The sequence below is a fragment of the Berghia stephanieae genome, chromosome 11 (genome assembly GCF_034508935.2).
Source record: "Berghia stephanieae isolate SIO BIC M18660-M18661 chromosome 11, UCSD_Bste_1.3, whole genome shotgun sequence".
NCBI classification, from domain to species: Eukaryota; Metazoa; Mollusca; class Gastropoda; order Nudibranchia; family Aeolidiidae; genus Berghia; species Berghia stephanieae.
The window spans coordinates 15,767,531-15,790,111 of NC_088370.1; the positions used below are offsets into that span (position 1 = coordinate 15,767,531).

At 36.5% G+C, this 22,581-nt stretch overlaps 2 protein-coding genes across 4 annotated transcripts in view; one reads left to right on the forward strand and one right to left on the reverse strand.

Moving 5' to 3' along the window:
* LOC144957010 (kinesin-like protein KIF13A) overlaps positions 1-22,581 on the reverse strand; it is a 352,589-nt gene that overhangs the window by 195,739 nt on the left and 134,269 nt on the right. For all 3 annotated transcript variants that reach the window (XM_078887927.1, XM_078887926.1, XM_078887925.1), the window contains exons 3-8: positions 21,948-21,975; positions 18,711-18,768; positions 16,940-17,032; positions 15,261-15,444; positions 12,112-12,199; positions 11,281-11,415 (exon numbers count right to left, since the gene is read on the reverse strand). In XM_078887927.1, coding sequence (XP_078744053.1) covers positions 11,281-11,415; positions 12,112-12,199; positions 15,261-15,444; positions 16,940-17,032; positions 18,711-18,768; positions 21,948-21,975 — 586 coding nt within the window. The remainder of the gene's footprint in view (positions 1-11,280; positions 11,416-12,111; positions 12,200-15,260; positions 15,445-16,939; positions 17,033-18,710; positions 18,769-21,947; positions 21,976-22,581) is intronic.
* Positions 3,290-8,117, forward strand: LOC144957013 (uncharacterized). Its single transcript, XM_078887936.1, has 2 exons — positions 3,290-5,566; positions 6,241-8,117. The coding sequence occupies exons 1-2, from the start codon at positions 4,972-4,974 to the stop codon at positions 7,524-7,526; spliced, it is 1,881 nt and encodes a 626-aa protein (XP_078744062.1). The 5' UTR covers positions 3,290-4,971; the 3' UTR covers positions 7,527-8,117.

The following is a 22,581-nucleotide window of genomic DNA, read 5'->3' on the forward strand; positions in this document are numbered from 1 at the left end:
GAGTCCTTGGAAAAGGCTCTTTACTCACATTCTCTCACCGTACTCAGATGTAAAATGAGTACCTGGCCGTTAACAGCGTTGTCTCTGTCGGAAAAAAAATTATTATCGCCTGGCAGGCGTCATGTCTCGTTCTATATGTTAAATGTTGCTGTTGGTTAGGGACCCCTTGTAAAGCGCTTTGAGCACATTAAGCGGATATTGCGCTATATAAAAGCTCAATTATTTTTTTTCCATATTAAGATAATGGCCGATCACAACGCTGTGCAGGTCCTCTAAGGCGACATAATAGGGTGTCGGGTGGATTGAAGTTAGATCAGGCCGTATGGAGATTACAACGGATTTGTTGAATTCGAATACATCTCTATGCATGGGTCAAATAAAATATCTCTCTCAGCCAGGCGGAGGGTGCCGTGCCGTGTCAATTGGACCCCGATTTTGGAAGTCTTGACACCCGTGATATTTTTATTCCGTTTTCATCAGGCACTTCTCCATACCCCATATTTCTCATCAATATTGGTCAAAAAGGGCATTAACTAAGCTAGCTTTTTGTCTCGCTTTGCCTCAGCTACGGAACACATCTCAAGAGTGACTGGATTTACGAGCGTCCCATATTGAGGATTAGAATTCGTCGTCGACGCCTGAGGTGAAAACTAGAGGATTGTGGGTAATCTTGAGACATTGACAGACAACTGACTGTCAAGCAGAGTTATCAAAATGACGAAAGTAAAAAGTCGTAGCTAGGGGCGATAATTCTGATGGGTCTTTTATGGTGGGATCTTTTTAAAAATAGTGTATGTGGTATAAGTCCGGTATCTTGAATGCGGTCAGTGATCGAATCGGATACTAGAATTGGAGGCGGATATGTAGTTATTAAAACTAACCAATGACGAGATGGCTGAGCGAATAAGGCGTTGCCCTTCCATCCCAGGGAACCATACACGAACTCTGGAGTCACATCTTGAGAATTAAAAGAAAAAATGAAATAAAATAAATAAAAATGCAACAACAAAAAGAAACAAACAAACAACTTAATCCCTATCCTATCGCTCACTTTGGATAGACGCCTTGGTTATTTCGGTATTTTATCAGAGAAAGATCCGAAAGAAAGAAAATCCCAAAAGATGAAAGAAAAGGAATCTTTTCTTTTTTTTTTTCTTTCAATGTTTAGATTTATTAACTTTTTTTTCTTTCATTTTTTTTATTAGTCCACGAATGCCATTTTCTTTTTAAACATTGTCAAAATATAATATATAATACGTTCTCAATAAATATATTATACTATGTGAATGTCATGTGACTAAATTATCTAACGTTTGAGTTGAATTGAATAATTGTTTATATTTTCATTTTCTTTGGAAAAAAAAAGGGGGGGGGGGGGTGTTTTGTTTCTTGTTTGTTTTGAGATTGTTGTTGTTTTTTCTTTTGTTTGTTAATTTTTTCTCTTGGAAAAAAAAGTTCATTTGAATTTTTGGAAATAAAATGTTGGAGAAAAAACTGTGATTTTTTATGTATATCTAATTGCGTATGTATGTATGTATGTATGTATGTATGTATGTATGTATGTGTGCGCGTGCGTGCGTTTTAAGTGTATTGAACCCCATTAATAACAACACGTTACTTAGGACGCAGAGCAACCCGGAATAATAATAATAATAGACCGGGGTTACAATGAAGCTACATATCAATTCGCCTACACTGTGATAGCGGGTGGTGACAAATTTGACAGCCGAGTCGGGGACACAATGGAGCCCATTGTTCCATTTGTAATAACACCTATAAATATAATGTACTACATACAGTACTACCACCTGGCTAGGGGGTAGATATGATATTAAAGGTGTCAGTGCATGACATAATCTGTCGGAATGTGAAAATATTGGATTTGTAATGCTTTTTGTATTTTCTGAAAGAATATGCTAACCAGAGCATTTTAAACTTTATTTGAAGTAAATCGGGTGGTTTTGCATGAAGTTATGGTTAGATGTAGATATGGGAAAGGTATCCAGCAACTTTTCTAAAATTTCATACTTTTTCAACTTGACTATCTGTAAAAAAAAAAATTTTGTTTTAGAAGTGAAATTAAGCTTAGATATTTCCCGAAGATGTACAAAAAGGGTTGATTTGTGATGTACAAAATAAATCTGAATTTTTAAAAAAATGTATATTGTGTCGTAACAAATGTGACGATTTTGCTGCAGGTGGTAAGGAGAGGGTTAAAGCAATTCAACACTACGATGGCACCCAAAGGAAAAGAAGGGGATGAAATAATTGAAAACCCGTACGTAATAAGTTGCGTTTAAAAAGATTGCAATAATCCGACGCCGAATGGAGATTTGATATTATAATTAATAATAATAATAATAATAATAATAATAATAATATACCCGAATTATATCAAAGTTGCCCCCCTTTCCTCAAGATACCTCCATCAATGAATCTATTCCCGTAATAAGTTGCGTTGCGTTTAAAAAGATTGCAATAATCCGACGCCCCATGGATATAATTTGATATTATAATTAATAATAATATACAAGAATTATAACAAAGTTGTCCCCCTTTCCTCAAGATACCTTACCTATCAATGATTCCATTCACCTCTGCTGCGTCATTTCACCACCTTCAGCTTGTATATTTATACAGTACATAATAATAACGCATGATGCTGCTTCTCTTCCCGTGATAATGGCAGTTATCACGGAAATCAGCAGTAACCAGGATACTGCATTTTTCGGAAGAACAACAGAATTGGAGGCAGATCATTCTATTGTAATCTGTAAAAACGCATTTTAAAAAAATGGCCAGAAAACTCGTCTTTGGACAAACAATCGCTTGAAATGACCCTTGTCTTGTGTGGGGGGAAGGGGGGGGGGGGCTATGAGGTCTTGTGGTATGTTTGAAATAAATAATGTGAAACTGAATGTAAGCTTCCAATTTAATTATGAAAACCGGATAGAATGGACGTTTCGGGTTTCCCCTTTATCAACAAAACAGGATGAATGAAACACTACACATGAATGAGATAATGTGGCAGTGGCGTTGTTAAAATGAATAAACAAAACAAAGGAACATACTATTTCCTGCCCATCAATGTTTTTTTGTTTATTCATCTTAAGAAAAACAAAACAATACAAAACAACAACAAAAAACGGACGAAAACCCCTCTCAAACCTGGGATTTCAAGAAAGTCCCAGATTTAAGAGTCATCGACATGACCACGGTCATTTGGATCGATAGAAATAATTTGAAGGACGAGATTTCTGGTCAAAATATTTTTTAAAAATTGTTTTCTCAGAGTACGGCGGCGGTATTGAACCGAGGTTCTCGACCAATTATTTAATTTCATTTTGGACTTTCAATTCGAGGAGACGTGTGTGAATGTATGTGTGTATGTGTGATATGATAAATGACATACACACACCCTACACCAATATACAGGGTGTAGCTATCCCTAGATATGTCTATGCAGCACCGTGCATTCGTGACGGTGTCTGTGTCACGCGGTGCAATTTTGACTATTAATCTATGTCATAATGCGTTCGAATCGAATCAATTTTCATATAAAAATAGAGGATAACATTAATAGATGGATTCCATGCAAGGTATTATATCTAGAGGACGTAAAGACGGTTTCAAAATTTAAGTTGTAGGCAAAAGGAGGACTCTTATCCACTTTTCTGTTGAATTTTAATCGTATTTCTGTGATTGGTAAAAATAGAGGACAACATTGAATGGATTCCATGCAAGATATATCTAGAGGACGTAAAGACGGTTTCAAAACTTAAGTAGTAGGCAAAAAGAGGACTCTTATCCACTTTTCTGTTGAATTCCAATCGTATTTCTGTGATTTGTTCCGTATGAGAATTCGATATAAAAATAGAGGGTAACATTAAATGTATTCCATGCAAGATATATCTATTGGACGTAAAGACGGTTTCGAAATTTAAGTAGTGGGCAAAAAGAGGATTCTATTCACTTTTCTGTTGAATTTCAATCGTATTTCTGTAACCGTTTTCAAAATTTAAGTAGTAAACAAAAAAGAGGACTTTTATCCACTTTTCTGTTGAATTTTAATCGTATTTAATTTATGTGATTTGGTTCCGTATGACAATTCGAATCGGATTCAAATTATTCATTGTGAAGAACAAGCAAGAATAGTAAAGGAAAAACCAAGGAAGTGTGATTCAATGTTATGTGAAAAGAAAAGAAAAATTCAAGAGATAATCAGGGGTGGTTTAGAATTTTGAATTTTGTATTTTATAAGATTAATTATAATTTAACTGTGATTAATTCCTTAACTGTGATATCTAAGAGATAAGGGGTGGTTTAAAATTTTGAATTTGGTATTTTACGATTAATTATAATTTAACTGTGATTAATTCCTTAACTGTGATATATTAACTATATAAAAGAATAAATTCCTGGGGAATTTTTTTTTTTACGAATTCGTTCATTGTTTAATTCTAGGAATTCTTTAACAATAATTAGATTACCATATTTGTAGTTTATCACGTAAATATTATACACATTTCAAGAATCACCCCTCTTTGAAATAGGCCAACTGTACAGGAAAAGCTACTTATTTTATAACCATAGACCAAGAACAACAATAATAATAAGATTACCATATTCGTAGTTTATCACGTAAATATTATACACATTTCAAGAATCACCCCTCTTTGAAATAGGCCAACTGTACAGGAAAAGCTACTTATTTTATAACCATAGAACAAGAACAACAATAATAATTAGATTACCATATTCGTAGTTTATCACGTAAATATTATACACATTTCAAGAATCACCCCTCTTTGAAATAGGCCAACTGTAAAGGAAAAGCTACTTATTTTATAACCATAGACCAAGAACAATCAAACGAAAAAGTCATCTATCTGATTATCGAAAGGCAGTAAGAAAGATCTTAATTTTTAAATATTTTTTAAAAGTCAAACAAAGTATCAACGGAAGATTAGAATGGCTGTTGAACTAGCAAATCGCATACAAAACGCCCTAACCCAATCCACATTATTACCATCATCATCATCATCATCGTCTAAGCTGTCTCCACATAAACTAATCTTCATTTCTCTTCTGCTGTTGTGGATTCATCACCCATCACCGTGGTCCAACACGAACCTCCTCGTCCAAGCCGCATGCCCGTCGCCCCCTGACTGCAACGTGTGCGACGCATCTCAAGCCGTGTGCAAAATTTGTCCCGATGATCCGGACATCCCTGCCACGGTCAAGGATCTCAAAATCCTCCCCGGAGGATGCAGCCTTCTGTCCAGATACGGGCTGCTAAGAGCGACCACTTTTTCCAAATACACTGAACTAGAGACGCTGACCCTAAACCATGCCAATGTCATGAGGTTTTTCGGACCTGTCTTCAGCGCGAACACCAAGCTTAGAGTTTTAGCCATGGCTCAGAACAGCATTCGGAGCTTTGATTCCCAGACGTTTCAGGGACTGGGAAATCTGGAGGAGTTAAATTTAGCCCTCAGCAACATCCAGCAGTTGATACCGAAGTCTTTCGTGGAGCTTAAGAATCTTAAAAAATTAAATTTGTCAGGTGAGTGGTGAGCAATTTTAAGTATTTAAGTAAATAAATGAACAAATAAATAAATAAATAAATAAATAAATAAAAGAAAATTAAACGGAAAAAAAGAAAAAAGAAATAAATGGTTTTAATAATTAATTCATTCATTCATTTTCTTAAAAAAATTTAAAAATCCTTTTCATTTCCCCTGATATTTCCTTTTTTATCGACCAGATGTGAACGAATGTCAATTCAGGAAGGGGGGAAAGTGGCGGGGGGGGGGGGGGGGGGGGAGTTCTACTGAACTTGTACGCGGACAAACACATCGACCGAACCCTATCTGAACACTCACTGAACTCCTATAAAAAGGCATTACGTATACTTACATGTAGGATATATTGCATTATAGTTATAGTAAAAAAAAAAATTAAAATTTAAGAGTAATTGGCCGAGAGTGATATCATCTCAATATTTTCTTCTATTAGATGCCGTTCATCCGGTGGTCTGAAAATATACGGAGGATTGCTGTCCTTTTTTTTTTCTTTGTTTGTTTGTTTTTTGTTTTGTTTGTTTTTCTTAACTTAACATAATTCCATAAATATTGGGAAAATCGGCAACCCTGTTTATAGACCAAATCTCTTAACGTACAGTGGTTTAACTCATCTGCTAATCCGCCATAATTTTATATTTTTCTATAACAACACCAGGAAACAAACTACCAAAACTGACAGTCCACGACTTTGACGGACTCGACAAGCTGGAGTACCTAAGCCTGGCGTCGAACGAGGTCAATTCCATCGAGTCCGGGACATTCCAGAAGCTCGCCAACCTCCAAACGCTCGACATCTCCAAGATGAAACTGACGTCACTTCCGCCACAAGTCGTGGCAGGAATGACGTCACTGAAAAGTGTTGACGCTTCGGAAAACCAAATAACAACCGTGGCAGACGACAGTTTAAAATCGACGTCTCTTGACCTTTTGGATTTATCCTCGAATCAAATCACGAACATCCCAACCGTGGCCATTCAGACAGCAACTGCTGCACCAAAAGCTTTGAACCTTCAAGCCAACAAAATCACCAAAATTTCATCCAACGATTTCCAACGCGTCTCCATCGACGATTTAAACCTCAGAGACAATTTGATCACGACCATCGAACCGGGTGCATTTCAGGGGAGCCGTATCGGTAGCCTTGACCTTCGCGGTACGGCTTTGACCTCTTTACCTAAATCCTTGAACTCTCTGCTCACGTCATCAAACACGGAAATCAACATGAAAGCTGTTTTAAATTGGCGGTGCGAATGCGACGCCTTGTGGTTCTCCGATTATTTGCAAAAATCCACATCCAGTGAACCACCCACCTGCGGTGTCCCATCCAAATTCAGGGGATACGACTTACGTTTTATCCACAAGCAATTGGAAATAGATTGTCGACCGACAACGACTACCACCACAACCACTACCACAACCACTACGCCAAAAACCACACGATCAACATCTACCACCTCTACAACAGCTAAAAAGGTTACAAGCGTAACGTCTAAACCAGCAAACCCTTCTTCATCAACGTCTTCAGCATCCTCTAAAGTAACTGGGAAATCACACGGACAAACGCAAAACCAGTCAACAAAACAATCTCCATTACAACCAAAACCAAATACACTACGATCGACAACCCAGGGAACTTCGTCTTCGAAAGCAACTCAAAAATCACAAGCGGGAAACCAGAAAACGACGCCAGCAAATAAAAATAGTAATAAAAACAGCAGCAGCGAAGATGACAACAACAACAACCAAGATGCGATGTTGATAGCGCTTGCTATCATGACAACCCTCGCACTGTGCCTGGCCATAGTGGGCGTCGTCACAGCCTGTTTCGTGTGCAAAAAGCAAAAAGGAGGAAGGAGCGACAGGCGTATCCAAGATACACCAATCACAGCACGCAAAGAGATCACGTGGAAAGGGCGAATGGAGGCGATTCATGGATTTTGAGAAAGGCTCAATTTTAAAATGAAACCCGGGGAATGACGATCAATTGGGTTTATACTTTTAAAAAAAATATTGGAAAATAAACAGATGTGGCCTACGGTACCAAAACGATGTTATGTCCAGATAATTTACATGCTAGAAATTCAATTTATGGACGGTGTTAAATGAAGGTATTTATTTCAACTCAGATTCTTTAAATTGAGCTTACAATTTATATTTAAGCATGTATCATGTTTAAACGATGTAATGCCGTTTGTTTTGGGGTTTTTTTCGGTTTTTGTTTGTTTTTTTTTTTTTGTTTTTTTTTTTTTGTTTTGTTTTTTTTTTTGACAATTGGTTAGATTTCAAAACAAACAAAATTTAACTCATCCATTTAGGAATACAGGGGCCCAACCAAGTTAATGTTAAAGCAACGGCTAAAATTTCACGAACGACATGTGCCGTTATATAATTCCTTCTTAGCTATTTGACCAATTTAGCTTACAAACATTAATTATACCAATGGGTTACAAAGGATAGGATTTATAACTGATGTTGTCTGTTGGTTGTTGTTAACTGTTGATGTTGACTCAATACAATTTCACGGTATCAAAAGAATGTTTAATTGTTTTACAGACTCCGATTGAAGAACCAGCAAAAAGAAAAGGAAAAAAAAGAAAAAAAAAAACAGAAAAAAACCCACAAAAACGTGCGGATAAATAAAGGCTGATCTAAGATTTTAAATATCGTGGAAAATAAGTTAGACCGAGACCAACGTGTACCTATTTGCATGTCTGACAACATTGTGAGCTCATTATTGTAATGGAATTCTCACCAAAAAAAAAAAAAAATGACGCAAAATATTGTCAGGCCTGCATATATGTACAAGTTGATCGAGGCAAATCTTTTGAGTCATCAACGGTCAGAATCGGCCCAGTAACAAGTAAATAATATGTAGGCGCGAGCAAAAATAGGCCAGTTTATTTTTCATATATCTAACAGATGTCATACAAAACACTTTTTAAACAAACAAAATTAAAGATTCACATAATTACATATTCATTTTCTAACTTTTCAATATTTTAAACTTTACTTTGAGGGAAGGGCAATATTTTAAAAGCAAACGGAAGTAAGGATTCAAGAAAATCAACATCGAGCCCCCAATGAAATAAAATGATTTTACGGTCATAATCTGCCGACTGACGACGTGGAATTCACAGAAACATGTGTTTCGGACATAAATAAGTGAGTGACTCCATTTATATATTATATTAGCTCTAACCAACGTTATCGAGCACTCTTGTACCTACAAGTACCCAACAACACTCAAATATATATATATATATATTTATATAAATTATTAAAAGAATTATATATATATATATATATATATTAATATATATATATATATATATAATTCTATATAAATGCTCTAGCTTTTTAAAAAAGACATATATATATATATATATATATATATAATATATATATATATTATATATTATATATATATATATATATATATGTCTTTTTAAAAAAGCTAGAGCATTTATATAGGGCAATATCCACTAAACGTTCTCAAAGAACTTTACAAGAGGTCCCTGGTGGTCGACAGCAAACACTTAACGTGTAGGACGGGACATGACGCCTGTTGGGTCAAAGTGTTGTTTTTTTTTTTTTAATTTAAAAGGTGTTCCGTCAGTATACGACGGCGGAAAACTTTTTTTTTTTTAAATTGAGCTTTATATAGCGCAATATCTACTAAATGTGCTCACAGCGGTCCCTGGTCAACAGCAACATTTAACGTGTAGGACGGGACATGACGCCTGTTAGGTGATATTAAAAAAAAATTCGGACAAAGTCAACGTTGTTAACGAGCCAGGTACTCATTTTACACCTGAGTACGGTGAGAGAATGTGAGTAAAGAGCCTTTTCCAAGGACTCAACTATGCACCGAGCGCGAGGCTCGAACCCAGGACCTTCCGATCCGAAAGCGAGTGTCATACCACTAGACCACATAGCCGCACTTCTATTCTGACATCTGCCAAGCAAGGCAAGTAAAGGAGGACGGACGGACTTACTTCTAGGACTTTCGAATTATTAGCCAATTGACAGAGGTGTCTTGTCTCTCCTTCCTTAACTCATTCAACCCTAACACCGACTTTATCCGTAGTTTACCCCATGCCTATTTCTTACATTTTTCTGAGACAAATTATAGGCGTGGTATCAATTCTTATAATGTTAATGGTAATTGAATAAAACTATCTATGCACATGCTCATTTTTAAAACATTTTTTTTTCCAATTTTGGAAAGTAGCAAAAATCTCTAGGATTGAGTGAGTCCTTATATTTCAAAGTGTTAAAATTTAACACTTAACTCACTCAATCTTTAATAAATAATGAACTTTATAGTTGACCTCCTTGAGAGCCATTGGCCCCGTGGAGCCGGAGATGTCCCGGTTTCTATGGCCAGAAACGGACAATTGCTTGCTATCCTTTGGATAGGACGCTAGTCTATCGCACAAAGTACTTTCCGCCAAATCTAACAGACTCAGCTACCCATTCACTGCTGGGTGGGCAAGATGGTCAGAAAATTTTTAAAATCTCGACTGCACACGGGATAGTTGACCTCACTGGGCGTAAACAATCATGTCCTCCCGTCCTACATGTTAAGTGTTGCTGTTGGCCAGGGACCCCGTGTAAAGCGCTTTGAGCATGTTTAGTGTATACTGCGCTATATAAATGCTCTAGTTAGAATGTCGATCTTGATTCCTTTTCATCTGTATTTCGGTTAGAAGTTTAGCTAGAGTTTGGTTGTCATAGAAACGCTCCGCCACGCCACAAAACGCCACGCGCCATTTCAAATTTCATACAGTGGCGACCTTTCTGTACTCTCGCACTCTCACCATATCCGTCACCGCCGTTAGCATTAGCCAGGTACACATTCACACCTGAGTCGTCGTATCGCGTAATCCCCAAGCCCCCCCCCCCCCGAAACTTTGAGTGTTAGAATAGAACAACTTGCAGTGGAGTTGACCTTTAGCTAGCTTTATGGTTAAGATTGTACATTCACCTTGTATATTGAATTGGCGTCAAGTGGTTTGTTTGTGCAGTTTTGTCCTGCCCCAGCTAATTTGGGATAAACAGCGGACGATTGGCATGACGAAACTTGAGGGGCAGGGCCGGTTAGAGAGTTGGGGGGGGGGGGGGAGTGTCAGATAGAACACAAAGGTGTTGGGGAATATGAGAGGAGGGGTAGGGGCAGGGAACAGAGAGTTCCAGGGAGGAGGTTGGCGTAGGTGGTGTCAAGTGTGGTAGCGCAGCACTCGAATGACTAGTTTTGTTTTTGTTTTTAGGTGTTTAACGGCGCTTTCGACACGATTTAGGTTATTTAAGGTTCCGTCGAATGACTAGAAAAGGTTAGATAAAGAGGGAAGGGAGGAGGGTGAAGAGGGAGAGGAGGAATGAACCTGGAGGAATATGAGAAAAATCGTGGAAAAGTTAGAGAAAGTAGGAGGAGGAGGTGGAGCAAAAGGAGGAGTAGGAGCATGAGGAAGAGGAGGAGGAGGAGGAGAAGGAGAAAGGCACAAAAGAAGAAGAAGAAGAAGAAGAATTAATGAATGTATAAAGGAAAGAAAAAAAAAAAAAGAACTAAAGCAACAGAACAAAGAAAGAAATGCAGACAAAAAAATAATAAAGTAAAAAAGAAAAAAAAAGAAAAACACAAAAAGAAACTGTAAGAAACGCGAACTAAGCACATCTGTGACGTCATCAGACTCACCCCGGATGCCTGGTCTGTCAAAGTCTGGGAGAGGACGATGTTGAAGACAGCGTGTGACCTTGAACTTTCGCTATTCATGTTGGTGGCGGCCACTGTCCTTGACTTGTTCCCCTCGCTCATCAGATTGTGAATTTCCTGGGGGAGATAACCACAGATAACAAGGTCAATAAACGCTTTAGAAAGACTCATTAGCTCCCCATTCATTTCCGGGAAAACCTGATTTCACTATACCGTATAACAAAAACAATACGAAGCACCCCTATTTTTCTTACTTAAAACAACAAAAAAAAAAAAAATAAATAATAACAAATAACAAAAAATATACCAAAAAAATAAATTTAAAAAAATAAATAAAAAACAGCTCAAGAATTTTTTTCGAGGTAGATTTTGATAATAAATAATATAGATAGTGTGCGCTTGGTTAAGAAGCTCACAACATTGCCATCCGGAAACTATGTGTAACTTTGAACGTTTATAGTCTGGTTAATAGTTTTGTGAGAATTAATCATAAAAGCGGATGGTAAAAAATAAAAAAAAAACAATAACAAAGACCCGAGTGATGTAAACTTCGTTCTATCTATATTAATGTTTTTGTCCAACCAAGACTGATGATGATGATGATGATGATGATGATGATGATGACGACGACGACGGCGATGATGATGATGATAATGATGATGATGATGATGATGATATGATATGATGATAATTATAATGATCATGATGACGAAGACGACGACGATGATGATGATGGTAACGATGACGATGACTTCTAAGAAACTTCCCAATTCAGCACACCAAATGAGGTTTTTGCGAGTACCCCATACGTACCTCATATGACGACACTAAACACATAGATAGGCCGTCCACATAGGGACCCAGTATATTGTGCTCTCGCACCTTGAGGTTCTGTTTGGATCTGAAATAATAATAATAATAATAATAATAATAATAATAATAATAATAATAATAATAATAATAATAATAATAATTAATAATAATAATAAATAATAATAATAAATATAATAATAATAATAATAATAATAATAATAATAATAATAATAATAATAATGATAATGACAATAATAATAATAATAATAATAATAATAATAATAATAATAATAATAATAATATAATAATAATAATACAATAATTATAATAATAATAATAATAATAATAATAATAATAATAATAATAATAATAATAATAATTATAATAATAATAATAATAATAATAATAACGTACCGAAAGATTAGGAAAATAATATCGCTGTGACTGTAATTCGGAGCGTTTTCTAAAATGAACCTATATAGGGAAGTATCTACTATTAAATGTGCTCAAATAATAAGATCTGGACTTGCAGCCACCCATCCCTGTGCGATTTAATCGAGAAAATATCATCAAAAGGGAAACAATCCATGATAATAAAGAGTCTCAAAATAAAATAGGTTGCTTCCCTTGATATCGCAATCGATTGGCGTTGGGACTTTGAAGAAAATATTCTTGATTGCTTCCCTTTGTCCAATCAGGATGACTCTTTCGAATACCCACTGTGACCCCATGCGACGATCCACTGGGGTGTGTGTGTGTGTTTTGGGGGGGGGGGGGGGGGGGGGGGTGGAGATAGTCACCATGTCGCACTTTGTGGGAAGTGAGTTTTTAGTGTCGTGTCAAAGAGTAGATTATTCTCTAATTCAAAAAAAACAAAAACATTTTAATGAGCTTTTATATAGCGCAATATCCAGTAAACGTGCTCAAAGCGCTTTACAATGGGTCCCTGGCCAACAGCAACACTTAACATGTAGGATGGGACATGACGCCTGTTGGCAATATTGTAATTTTTTCGGACAGGGGCAACGCTGTTAACGGCCAAGTACTCATTTTACACCTAAGTACGGTGAGAGAATGCGAGTAAAGAGCCTTTTCCAAGGACTCAACTATGCGCCGAGCGAGGCTCAAACCCAGGACCTTCCGATCCGAAAGCGAATGTCATACCACAAGAGACCACATAGCCGCACAATTTCGTCATTTAATTCATGAAACAAATGTAAAAAATTGGCTGTGCTGTGACATTTTCAAAAAGTTGACAATCAATAATAAAGTGGTTTTGAGAAAACAGGGTAATAAATTTTATTTAATGTCATTTCAAAGTTCAGAGCGCCCCCGGTATGACAAATCAAAATGCTCAAAGATCAAATTTTACTTTAAAATTTATGTGTGAAAAAAGTATGTAGAAATGAACAAACTCTCGGATTGTAAGTAAAGGAAATCCCACCAATTTTCATGGGAAGGTACCAACAACAACAACAACAACAACAACAAAAAACCCCACATTTTATTGACCATTTCCAAGATGGCTTCACATAATAGTATCAAAGCTGCCAACCCCAACTGAAGAAAAGGTGTAGTTTTGACAGAAAAACAAGGTGTCATTTTAGAAGGAAAAGGAGTAATTCTTAAAACAAAGGCATTATTAATAAACAATAACACTATCACCACAATCATCTTCAATCCCTAGTAAAGGTTACTTTTGCCAAAAAATTAAAATAAAATAAATTTTTAAAAAGTTTTTGTTCTTTGTTTGTTTTGTTTTGAAATGTTTTACGGCGCTTGCAACACATTTAGGTCATATCAGCGTCAGTTAAAAAAGGAAGAAAATTGGATAGTAAAAACAGTCTAGATGTACAATTAAAAGGATTTGAGAAAAAGGTAAGACAGAGGGGAGTGGCTCAAATAGGGAACAGATGTAGATTCCAAGAGCACACTATCAGTGTACTTAGTTTGATATCACCTAAAGGTCTTACGCAGACAACAGCTCAAGATCCCACCAAAAGGAATACACTCAAATGTTTACAAATCATATGTTAAGAATATAAAAAAAAAACAGTACATAACTGAGATGATTCGACTGTTTCACTCCTAGCCAAGGACTCTGGCCAGGGTCAGCACAAAACAAAAAGTAATCTCATTCCAAGTTAAAGACAAAAAAGCTATTGGAAAACAGATACAGGGGGATAGAGGACATAGCAAGTACCTCCCTGCCCACTACTAAGTAATCTCATTCCAAATTAACGACAGAAAAGCTATTGGAAAACAGATACAAGGGGGATAGAGGACATAGCAAGTACCTCCCTGCACACTACTAAGTAATCTCATTCCAAGTTAACGACAGAAAAGCTATTGGAAAACAGATACAGGGGGGATAGAGGACATAGCAAGTACCTCCCTGCACACTACTAAGTAATCTCATTCCAAGTTAACGACAGAAAAGCTATTGGAAAACAGATACAGGGGGGATAGAGGACATAGCAAGTACCTCCCTGCACACTACTAAGTAATCTCATTCCAAGTTAACGACAGAAAAGCTATTGGAAAACAGATACAGGGGGGATAGAGGACATAGCAAGTACCTCCCTGCACACTACTAAGTAATCTCATTCCAAGTTAACGACAGAAAAGCTATTGGAAAACAGATACAGGGGGGATAGAGGACATAGCAAGTACCTCCCTGCCCACTATGGGAGGTCGGGAACCCCACCCAGAAAAAATAGCTTCTGGTTTAGGCTTCATAAAACAAGATAAGCTTCGAAGTGGATGATGAAAATGCTGATTTCTTCCATTTTTCCGCACAAAGAAAAAAAATGCTTGAATCACCCGCACTATCTCTACCTTGATAACGACAAAAAAGGCATAATGTGGAACAAAAAAAAAAGCATAAAAGTGTAATTTGATTTAAAAAGCGTAAAAATACGCCTTTTTTTTTGGGGGGGGGGGGGGGGGCGTACAATTGACAGTTCTGTATTATTATTATTACTATTATTATTATTATTATTATTATTATTATTATTATTATTATTATTATTATTATTATTATTATTATTATTATTATTATTATTATTATTATTATTATTATTCTTCTTCTTCTTCTTCTTCTTATTATTATTATTATCATTATTATTATGTGCACAGAGTACACCTACCCTTTGGGGTCGAGGAGGTCATGCACCTTCTCGTTGTAAATTTCCATGTAGCTGACCTCGACCTTGGCGGAGAGGGAGGCAGTGGTGACCTTGAGAATGTTCTCGAACAGAGCATCGCAGAGCCTGGGGATGATTCCCTTATTCTGGTCCTGGGTACCCATCATTGTGTACGACTTGCCGGACCCTGGATTTGGGTGGGGGGGGGGGGGGGGTGAGGTTTTGGTTGTCGGGGATGGGAGGTGGGGGGGGGGGGTTGGGGAGAGGAAGGTGTTGTAGGTTGGGAAGGGGCAAGGAAGGTAAGCGGGGAAAGGGGGTAGGGCGTGGAAGGGAGGGTGGGAAGAGTTAAAAGAAAAGAAATTTAGCTTTATATAGTTAAATATCTACTAACCTTCTCAAAGCAAAACAGCAAAGGGAGACCGAGAAGAAGAAGAAGAAGAAGAAGAAGAAGAAGAAGAAGAAGAAGAAGAAGAAGAAGAAGAAGAAGAAGAAGAAGAAGAAGAAGAGGAGGAGGAGACAGAAGAAGAAGAAGAAAGAAAGAAGAAGAAGAAGAAGAAGAGAAAAGGAAGAAGAAGAGAAGAAGAAGAAGAAGAAGAAGAAGAAGAAGAAGAAGAAGAAGAAGAAGAAGAAGAAGAAGAAGAAGAAGAAGAAAAGAAAAGAACAACAACAACAACAACAACAACAAACAACATCAACAAAATTAAAATATATTATTATTATTATTATTATTATTATTATTATTATTATTATTATTATTATTATTATTATTATTAGTATTATTATTATAATTATTAGTATTATTAGTATTAATAATAATAACGTATTACATAAATCGAATCAACAACCATCGATCGACCGCTTGCCTGATAATACATCATAAATCAAAAAATTCTAGACAACCAAATCAAATCAAATCAAATTCAATCCTATTTTATTTTAAGATCAAATCAACGACAAAGCGTCACCAACAACGCCGCCGCCAACCCACCCACCACCACCCGAGAGCAACGAGAGAAAGCCACCACGACCAATTTCCGGTCCTAGATGAAAGGGAAACAAATCTCCATCAAACACGAACAATGGCATTTGTCACGAATCGCATCAAAACGGTATTAATTTTCCGGGCTGGCTGATCTTGATGCTAAAAATAGAATTTTAAGCTCAACTCGATTTTTGATTTTTTAAATTTTTTTTATTCCTGAGTTAAAATAAAATATAACATGACTCAGAGCGGCTATGTTGGTCTTAGTGGTATGACAATGACACTCGCTTTCGGATAGGATCGGTTCGGACAGTCCTGGGCTCGAGCCTCGCTCGGCGCATAGTTGAATCCTTGGAAACGGCTCTTTACTCACATTGTGTATTTATATACATATATATAGAGATTGAAGATGACGTCACTCATGTGTTTGTTATTGTTTTCTTGCCATCCGCGTTTATGAGTAATTCTCACTATTAACCAGACTATAAACGTTCATGGTTACACACAGTTTTGTGTGTTGGTCCGTTAAACTTCCGGATGGCAATGTTATGAGCTTCTAAGCCAAGCGCATACTATCTATGTGTGTGTGTGTGTGTGTGTGCGTGTGTGGTGTGTGTGTGTGTGTGTATAATCTCAGGAAAAAAAAATTCAGCCTCCCTCGACTCGAGAGAAACTTGAGTGAGACAAGACAACAACCTACCAGTCTGTCCGTATGCAAAGATACAAGCATTGTATCCCTCGAAGGCCCTCTCCAAGATCTCTCTCCCCAGACAGTTGAAAACGGCCTCTTGACCTAAGTGGGCAGAAAGCACAGAATGAGAACAACAAAAACAACAACAACAACAACAACAACAACAACTACAATATGTCAAAGCAATACCAAGCTGCTAGAAGTTGTGGACTAAAAAGAAAAAAAGAAAAGAAAAGGGTAATGACCAATAATGAATATAATATTATAATATAACAGCTTCGAAACAGAACAGAATACCAAACACGGAACGTGTCCTTGGAAAAGGCTCTTTACTCACATTCTCTCACCGTACTCATGTGTAAAATGAGTACCTGGCCTTTGACAACGTTGTCTCTGTCAGAAAAAAAAATGGTAATATCGCCTAACAGGCGTCATCTTACGTTCTAAATGTTACCTGTCGCTGTTGGCCAGGGATCACTTGAAAAGCGCTTTGAGCACGTTTAGTGGATGTTGTGCTATATAAAAGCTCAATTCAATTTATTTACTGCAAAGAATTCTCATGACTTCTCTGCCTCTACATCGACCACAGTTACTTAACTAACTTAGGAGTAGGAGAATGAGAAATTGAAAGAACTGAGAATTCTAAGTATCAGATCAGAATCTCGAATTCAAAACAGCAGGAGAACTCGGTGCAACATCAAATAAAAACAAACAAATGCAACAGTCAAAACAACAATATTTTGAAAATATCAACTTAGCTTCGGGTTTAAACCAAGAAGTAATTCACAAAGTCCGCCACACACAAATAAGCATCTATTGATTGTTGTGATGACGTTATTACATTGAGTTCGTTATGTAGCCGCAGTGGCTATTTACAGAACAAAATTTCAGAATATTTTGGGTTTTTTCTGACGGAGGACCTCTATAACTGCTATGTAGTTCAGAATCAGTTCAGAAATTTTCTGTCTGAATTCATGGCCTGTGAATAACGAAGACTTGCGTTTGTAATGAAACTACTCACTCCCGTTCAAAACAGCTAGTGAAGTTTTTTTTTTTTTTTTTTTTTTTTTTTTGTTTGTTGCTTTAGGTCTCTTCCAACACAATTGAGGTTATATGAGAGACCGCTGAAACAAAAAAAAAAAAACAAGCAATCTAACAAAAATAGTACAAATGTAAATCAAAAACATAACCTAAAGATATCATAACCTAAATTATAAATAACCAAGAACAGATAGGCAGAAGATTTACAGAAAAAAAAAAATCTCCTGTCAAAAATACAATCACAAACCAAAGAAGCAGGATAGGCTAGTAAAGAGAAGAAGAAACGACTTCACTATCGGATCGTACACCCATGCGAACATCATAGGTATATGATTCAAGGGTGATGCTCCCATCCAACCACCCGCAGCTAGTGAAGTGTTTCCGTGTATACAGAAAGTGATTGTCGTCATGGCTGGGCCTATATACACCATACTATATTGTTGTAACATTCAATAAGAAGGTTTTTGTGGTTTGTTTGTTGTTTTTTTTTCAATATATTATTTTATTACTTTTATCTATTTTAATTCTTTTTTTTTTTCTTTCTTTCCTTCACTTCTAAATTGAAATAATCTGAATTCAGACAAAGTCTGAAAGACCTACATCCCTGATTGTCCTTTACTACAATGTTAAACCAAGTCAGAAATGCGTTCGGTTATCAGACCCTTCAAATATGTAGACGTCGGGGAGGGGGGGGGGTTCTGTAATAGCTAGTTATTACGCGAGTAAAATCAGCACTTACTTGCAAATTTGGGGTCGTTGTGATCCATGGACCAAAAGCAATAGTCGAAGGCAAACGTCTGTTGTACAGGGATGATGAAACAGATAAACAAACAATTACATCTCTTGGGCTCATTAATAATATATTTGATTCTTTAATGTCTTTGTATTTATTAAACGAGTTATTTTTATCGTGCCAAATAACACTACGAGCTTGCGAAACAGGGTGAAACGGATAAATAAATAATTACATCTCTTGGGTTCATTAATAATATACAAATCTCTCATTTTCTTTGTACTTAATAAACGAGTTATTTTTATCGTGCCAAATAACACTACGAGCTTGCGAAACAGGGTGAAACGGATAAATAAACAATTACATCTCTTGGGTTCATTAATAATAAAGCATTCTTTCATTTTCTTTGTACTTATTAAACGAGTTATTTTTATCGTGCCAAATAACACTACGAGCTTGCGAAACAGGGTGAAACGGATAAATAAATAATTACATCTCTTGGGTTCATTAATAATATACAAATCTCTCATTTTCTTTGTATTTATCAAACGACTTATGTTTATCGTGCTAAATAACACTACGAGCTTGCGAAACAGGATGAAACGGATAAATAAACAATTACATCTCTTGGGTTCATTAATAATATAGCATTCTTTCATTTTCTGTGTACTTATTAAACGAGTTATTTTTATCGTGCCAAATAACACTACGAGCTTGCGAAACAGGGTGAAACAGATAAATAAATAATTACATCTCTTGGGGTTCATTAATAATATATTGCGAGTATGTGTTATTGTACGATAAAAATATAACGAGTTTAATGAATATAAAGATATGAAAGAACGTGTTTATTCCACCTCTCCGAGTAAGATTACTAGCTGTTTCGTGATCAATTAATTGCATGAAGTAGTATTTCATATTCACCACAATTTGTATATTTCTCCATCCCTCTGAATGACAATGTGACCCAAAACTTAAAAACGTTAGATTTGTATTCATAAGCACCAAAAGATTATTTATAATTGCCAATCAGCTGTCTTTTTCACCTTAATTTACACCAATAAAATGTGCGACAATATTCTGCAATCGTTGAATACATTTTTTATTCAACGCGTTCAAAGCAATATTCAACGATTGTGTCGTATTTACTAAGAAATGATAGGGTTTTCCAATGGGAGGGGTGGAATAATAGACAATTTATCAGCTCGTGTCGTTTATCGGCACTAAGTCTTTACGGCAGCAAAACCTCCGAGTGACTGAGTGTAGAAGTTCAAAACACGTTGAGAAATGTTTTCTGACATTTCCGGCTCAACAAAGATTAGTTTGATAAACACACATAAATTATTCCAGTAATTTTATCGAATCTTTAAACAAGAAAATAAATGTGAAAATGTTGCTGCTTGAAGCTTGAAGGAAAAGAATAACCTGAAGTGTTGAAGTGTAAACCTTCAATTTATTAGACGAAGAAGGAAGAGGAGGAGAGGAGAGAAGAGAGAGAGAAGAGAAGAAGAAGAAGGAAGAAAGAAAGAAGAAGAAGAAGAAGAGAAGAGAGGAAGAAGAAGAAGAAGAAGAAGAAGAAGAAGAAGAGAGAAGAAGAAGGAAGAAGAAGAAGAAGAAGAAGAAGAGAAGAAGAGAGAAGAAGAAGAAGAGAAGAGAAGGAAGAAGAAGAAAGAAGAAGAAGAAGAAGAAGAAGAAGAAGAAGAGAAGAGAGGGAAGAAGAAGAAGAAGAAGAAGAGAAGAGAGAAGAGAAGAAAAAAGAAAGAAGAAGAAGAAGAAGAGAAGAGAAGAAGGAGAGAAGAAGAAGAAGAAGAAGAGAAGAAGAGAGAAGAAGAAGAAGAAGAAGAAGAGAAGAGAGGAAGAAGAAGAAGAAGAAGAAGAAGAAGAAGAAGAAGAAGAAGAAGAAGAAGAAGAAGAAGAAGAAGAAGAAGAAGAAGAAGAAGAAGAAGAAGAAGAAGAAGAAGAAGAAGAAGAAGAAAGAAGAAGAGAGAAGAAGAAGAAGAAGAGGAAGAAGAAGAAGAAGAAGAAGAAGAAGAAGAAGAAGAAAGAAGAAGAAGAGAAGAAGAAGAAGAAGAAGAAGAAGAAGAAGAAGAAGAAGAAGAAGAGGGAAGAAGAATAGGGAAGAAGAAGAAGAAGAAGAAGAAGAAGAAGAAGAAGAAGAAGAAGAAGAAGAAGAAGAAGAAGAAGAAGAAGAAGAAGAAGAAGAAGAAGAAGAAGAAGAAGAAGAAGGAAGAGGGGAGAGAAGAAGAGAAGAGAAGAAGAAGAAGAAGAAGAAGAAGAAGAAGAAGAGAAGAAGAAGAAGACGAAGAGAGAAGAGAAGAGAGAGAAGAAGAAGAAGAAGAAGAGAAGAAAGAAGAAGAAGAGAAGAAGAAGAAGAAGAGAAGAAGAAGACGAAGAAGAAGAAGAAGAAGAAGAGAAGAAGAAGAAGAAGAAGAAGAGAGACGAGAGACGACGACGACGAGACACGAGACGACGAGACGAAGACACGAGCAGCAACCGACGACAGAGAGAAGAAGACACGAGAGAAAGAAGAAAGGAAGAAGAAGAGAGAAGAAGAAGAAGAAGAAGAAGAAGAAGAAGAAAAGAAGAAGAAGAAGAAGGAAGAAGAAGAAGAAGAGAAGAAAGAAAGAGAAGAAGAAGAAGAAGAGAAGAAGAAGAAGAAGAAGAGAAGAAGAAGAAGAAGAAGAAGAAGAAGAAGAAGAAGAAGAAGAAGAGAAGAAGAAGAAGAGAAGAAGAAGAAGAAGAAGAAGAAGAAGAAGAAGAAGAAGAAGAAGAAGAAGAAGAAGAAGAAGAAGAAGAAGAAGAAGAAGAAGAAGAAGAAGAAGAAGAAGAAGAAGAAGAAGAAGAAGAAGAAGAAGAAGAAGAAGAAGAAGAAGAAGAAGAAGAAGAAGAAGAAGAGAGAAGAAGAAGAAAGAAGAAGAAGAAAGAAGAAGAAGAAGAAGAAGAAGAAGAAGAAAGAAGAAGAAGAAGAAGAAGAAGAAGAAGAAGAGAGAAGAAGAAGAGAGAAGAAAGAAGAAGAAGAAGAAGAAGAGAAGAAGAAGAAGAAGAAGAAGAAAGAAGAAGAAGAAGAAGAGAAGAAGAAGAAGAAGAAGAAGAAGGAAGAAAGAAGAAGAAGAAGAAGAAGAAGAAGAAGAAGAAGAGAAGAAGAAGAAGAAGAAGAAGAAGAAGAAGAAGAAGAAGAAGAAGAAGAAGAAGAAGAAGAAGAAGGAGGAGGAGGAGGAGATATTGCAGATGGATTTCATTTACCTTTGGTTGTTTTCTTCCTCCATCGTGACTGTAAAAGAGAGAGAGAAAAACAGAAACACATTAATCTTAATGTTTGGAAAACATGTTATACCAATAAACAAATCATAATATCCTATGTATCAACGGACTATAAACCTTAATATGATAAATATCACAGGTGAGAGACTTCAAGGTTGTCCAGGGTTGTGTTATTGTCTGTGTTTATGATAAATAAAAAATAAATTCCCTTTATTCATCCCATAGTCTCTAGTTTCTTTTCCAAAGGAAGACAAGGAATAACCCAGGCGTCAGTCGCAGTGCAGCCGCAAATTGAGCTCGGGTGAGGTGACTGTAAAATGCCATACAGCAAAGCGGCGGGTGAACGAACTCGGTACCTTTCAGGTACGAAGCAAGGACCGTTCCTGCTGAGCCACGCTACCCCTTATTGTTTGTTTTGGTTTTTGATTTTTTAAAATTAGTAATGTGGTCTTGTGGTATAGCATTCGCTTTCGGATCGGAAGGCCCTGGGTTCGAGCCTCGCTCGGCGCATAGTTGAATCCTTGAAAAAGGCTCTTTACTCGCATTCTCTGACCGTACTCAGGTGTAAAATGAGTACCTGGCCGTTAACAGCGTTGTCTCTGTCCGAAAAAAAAAA

Coding starts and splice junctions, on each gene's coding strand:
- LOC144957013 (XM_078887936.1), top strand. CDS start 4,972: ATGGCTGTTGAACTAGCAAATCGCATACAAAACGCCCTAACCCAATCC. Junction 5,567..6,240: donor TAAAAAATTAAATTTGTCAG/GTGAGTGGTGAG, acceptor TAACAACACCAG/GAAACAAACTACCAAAACTG.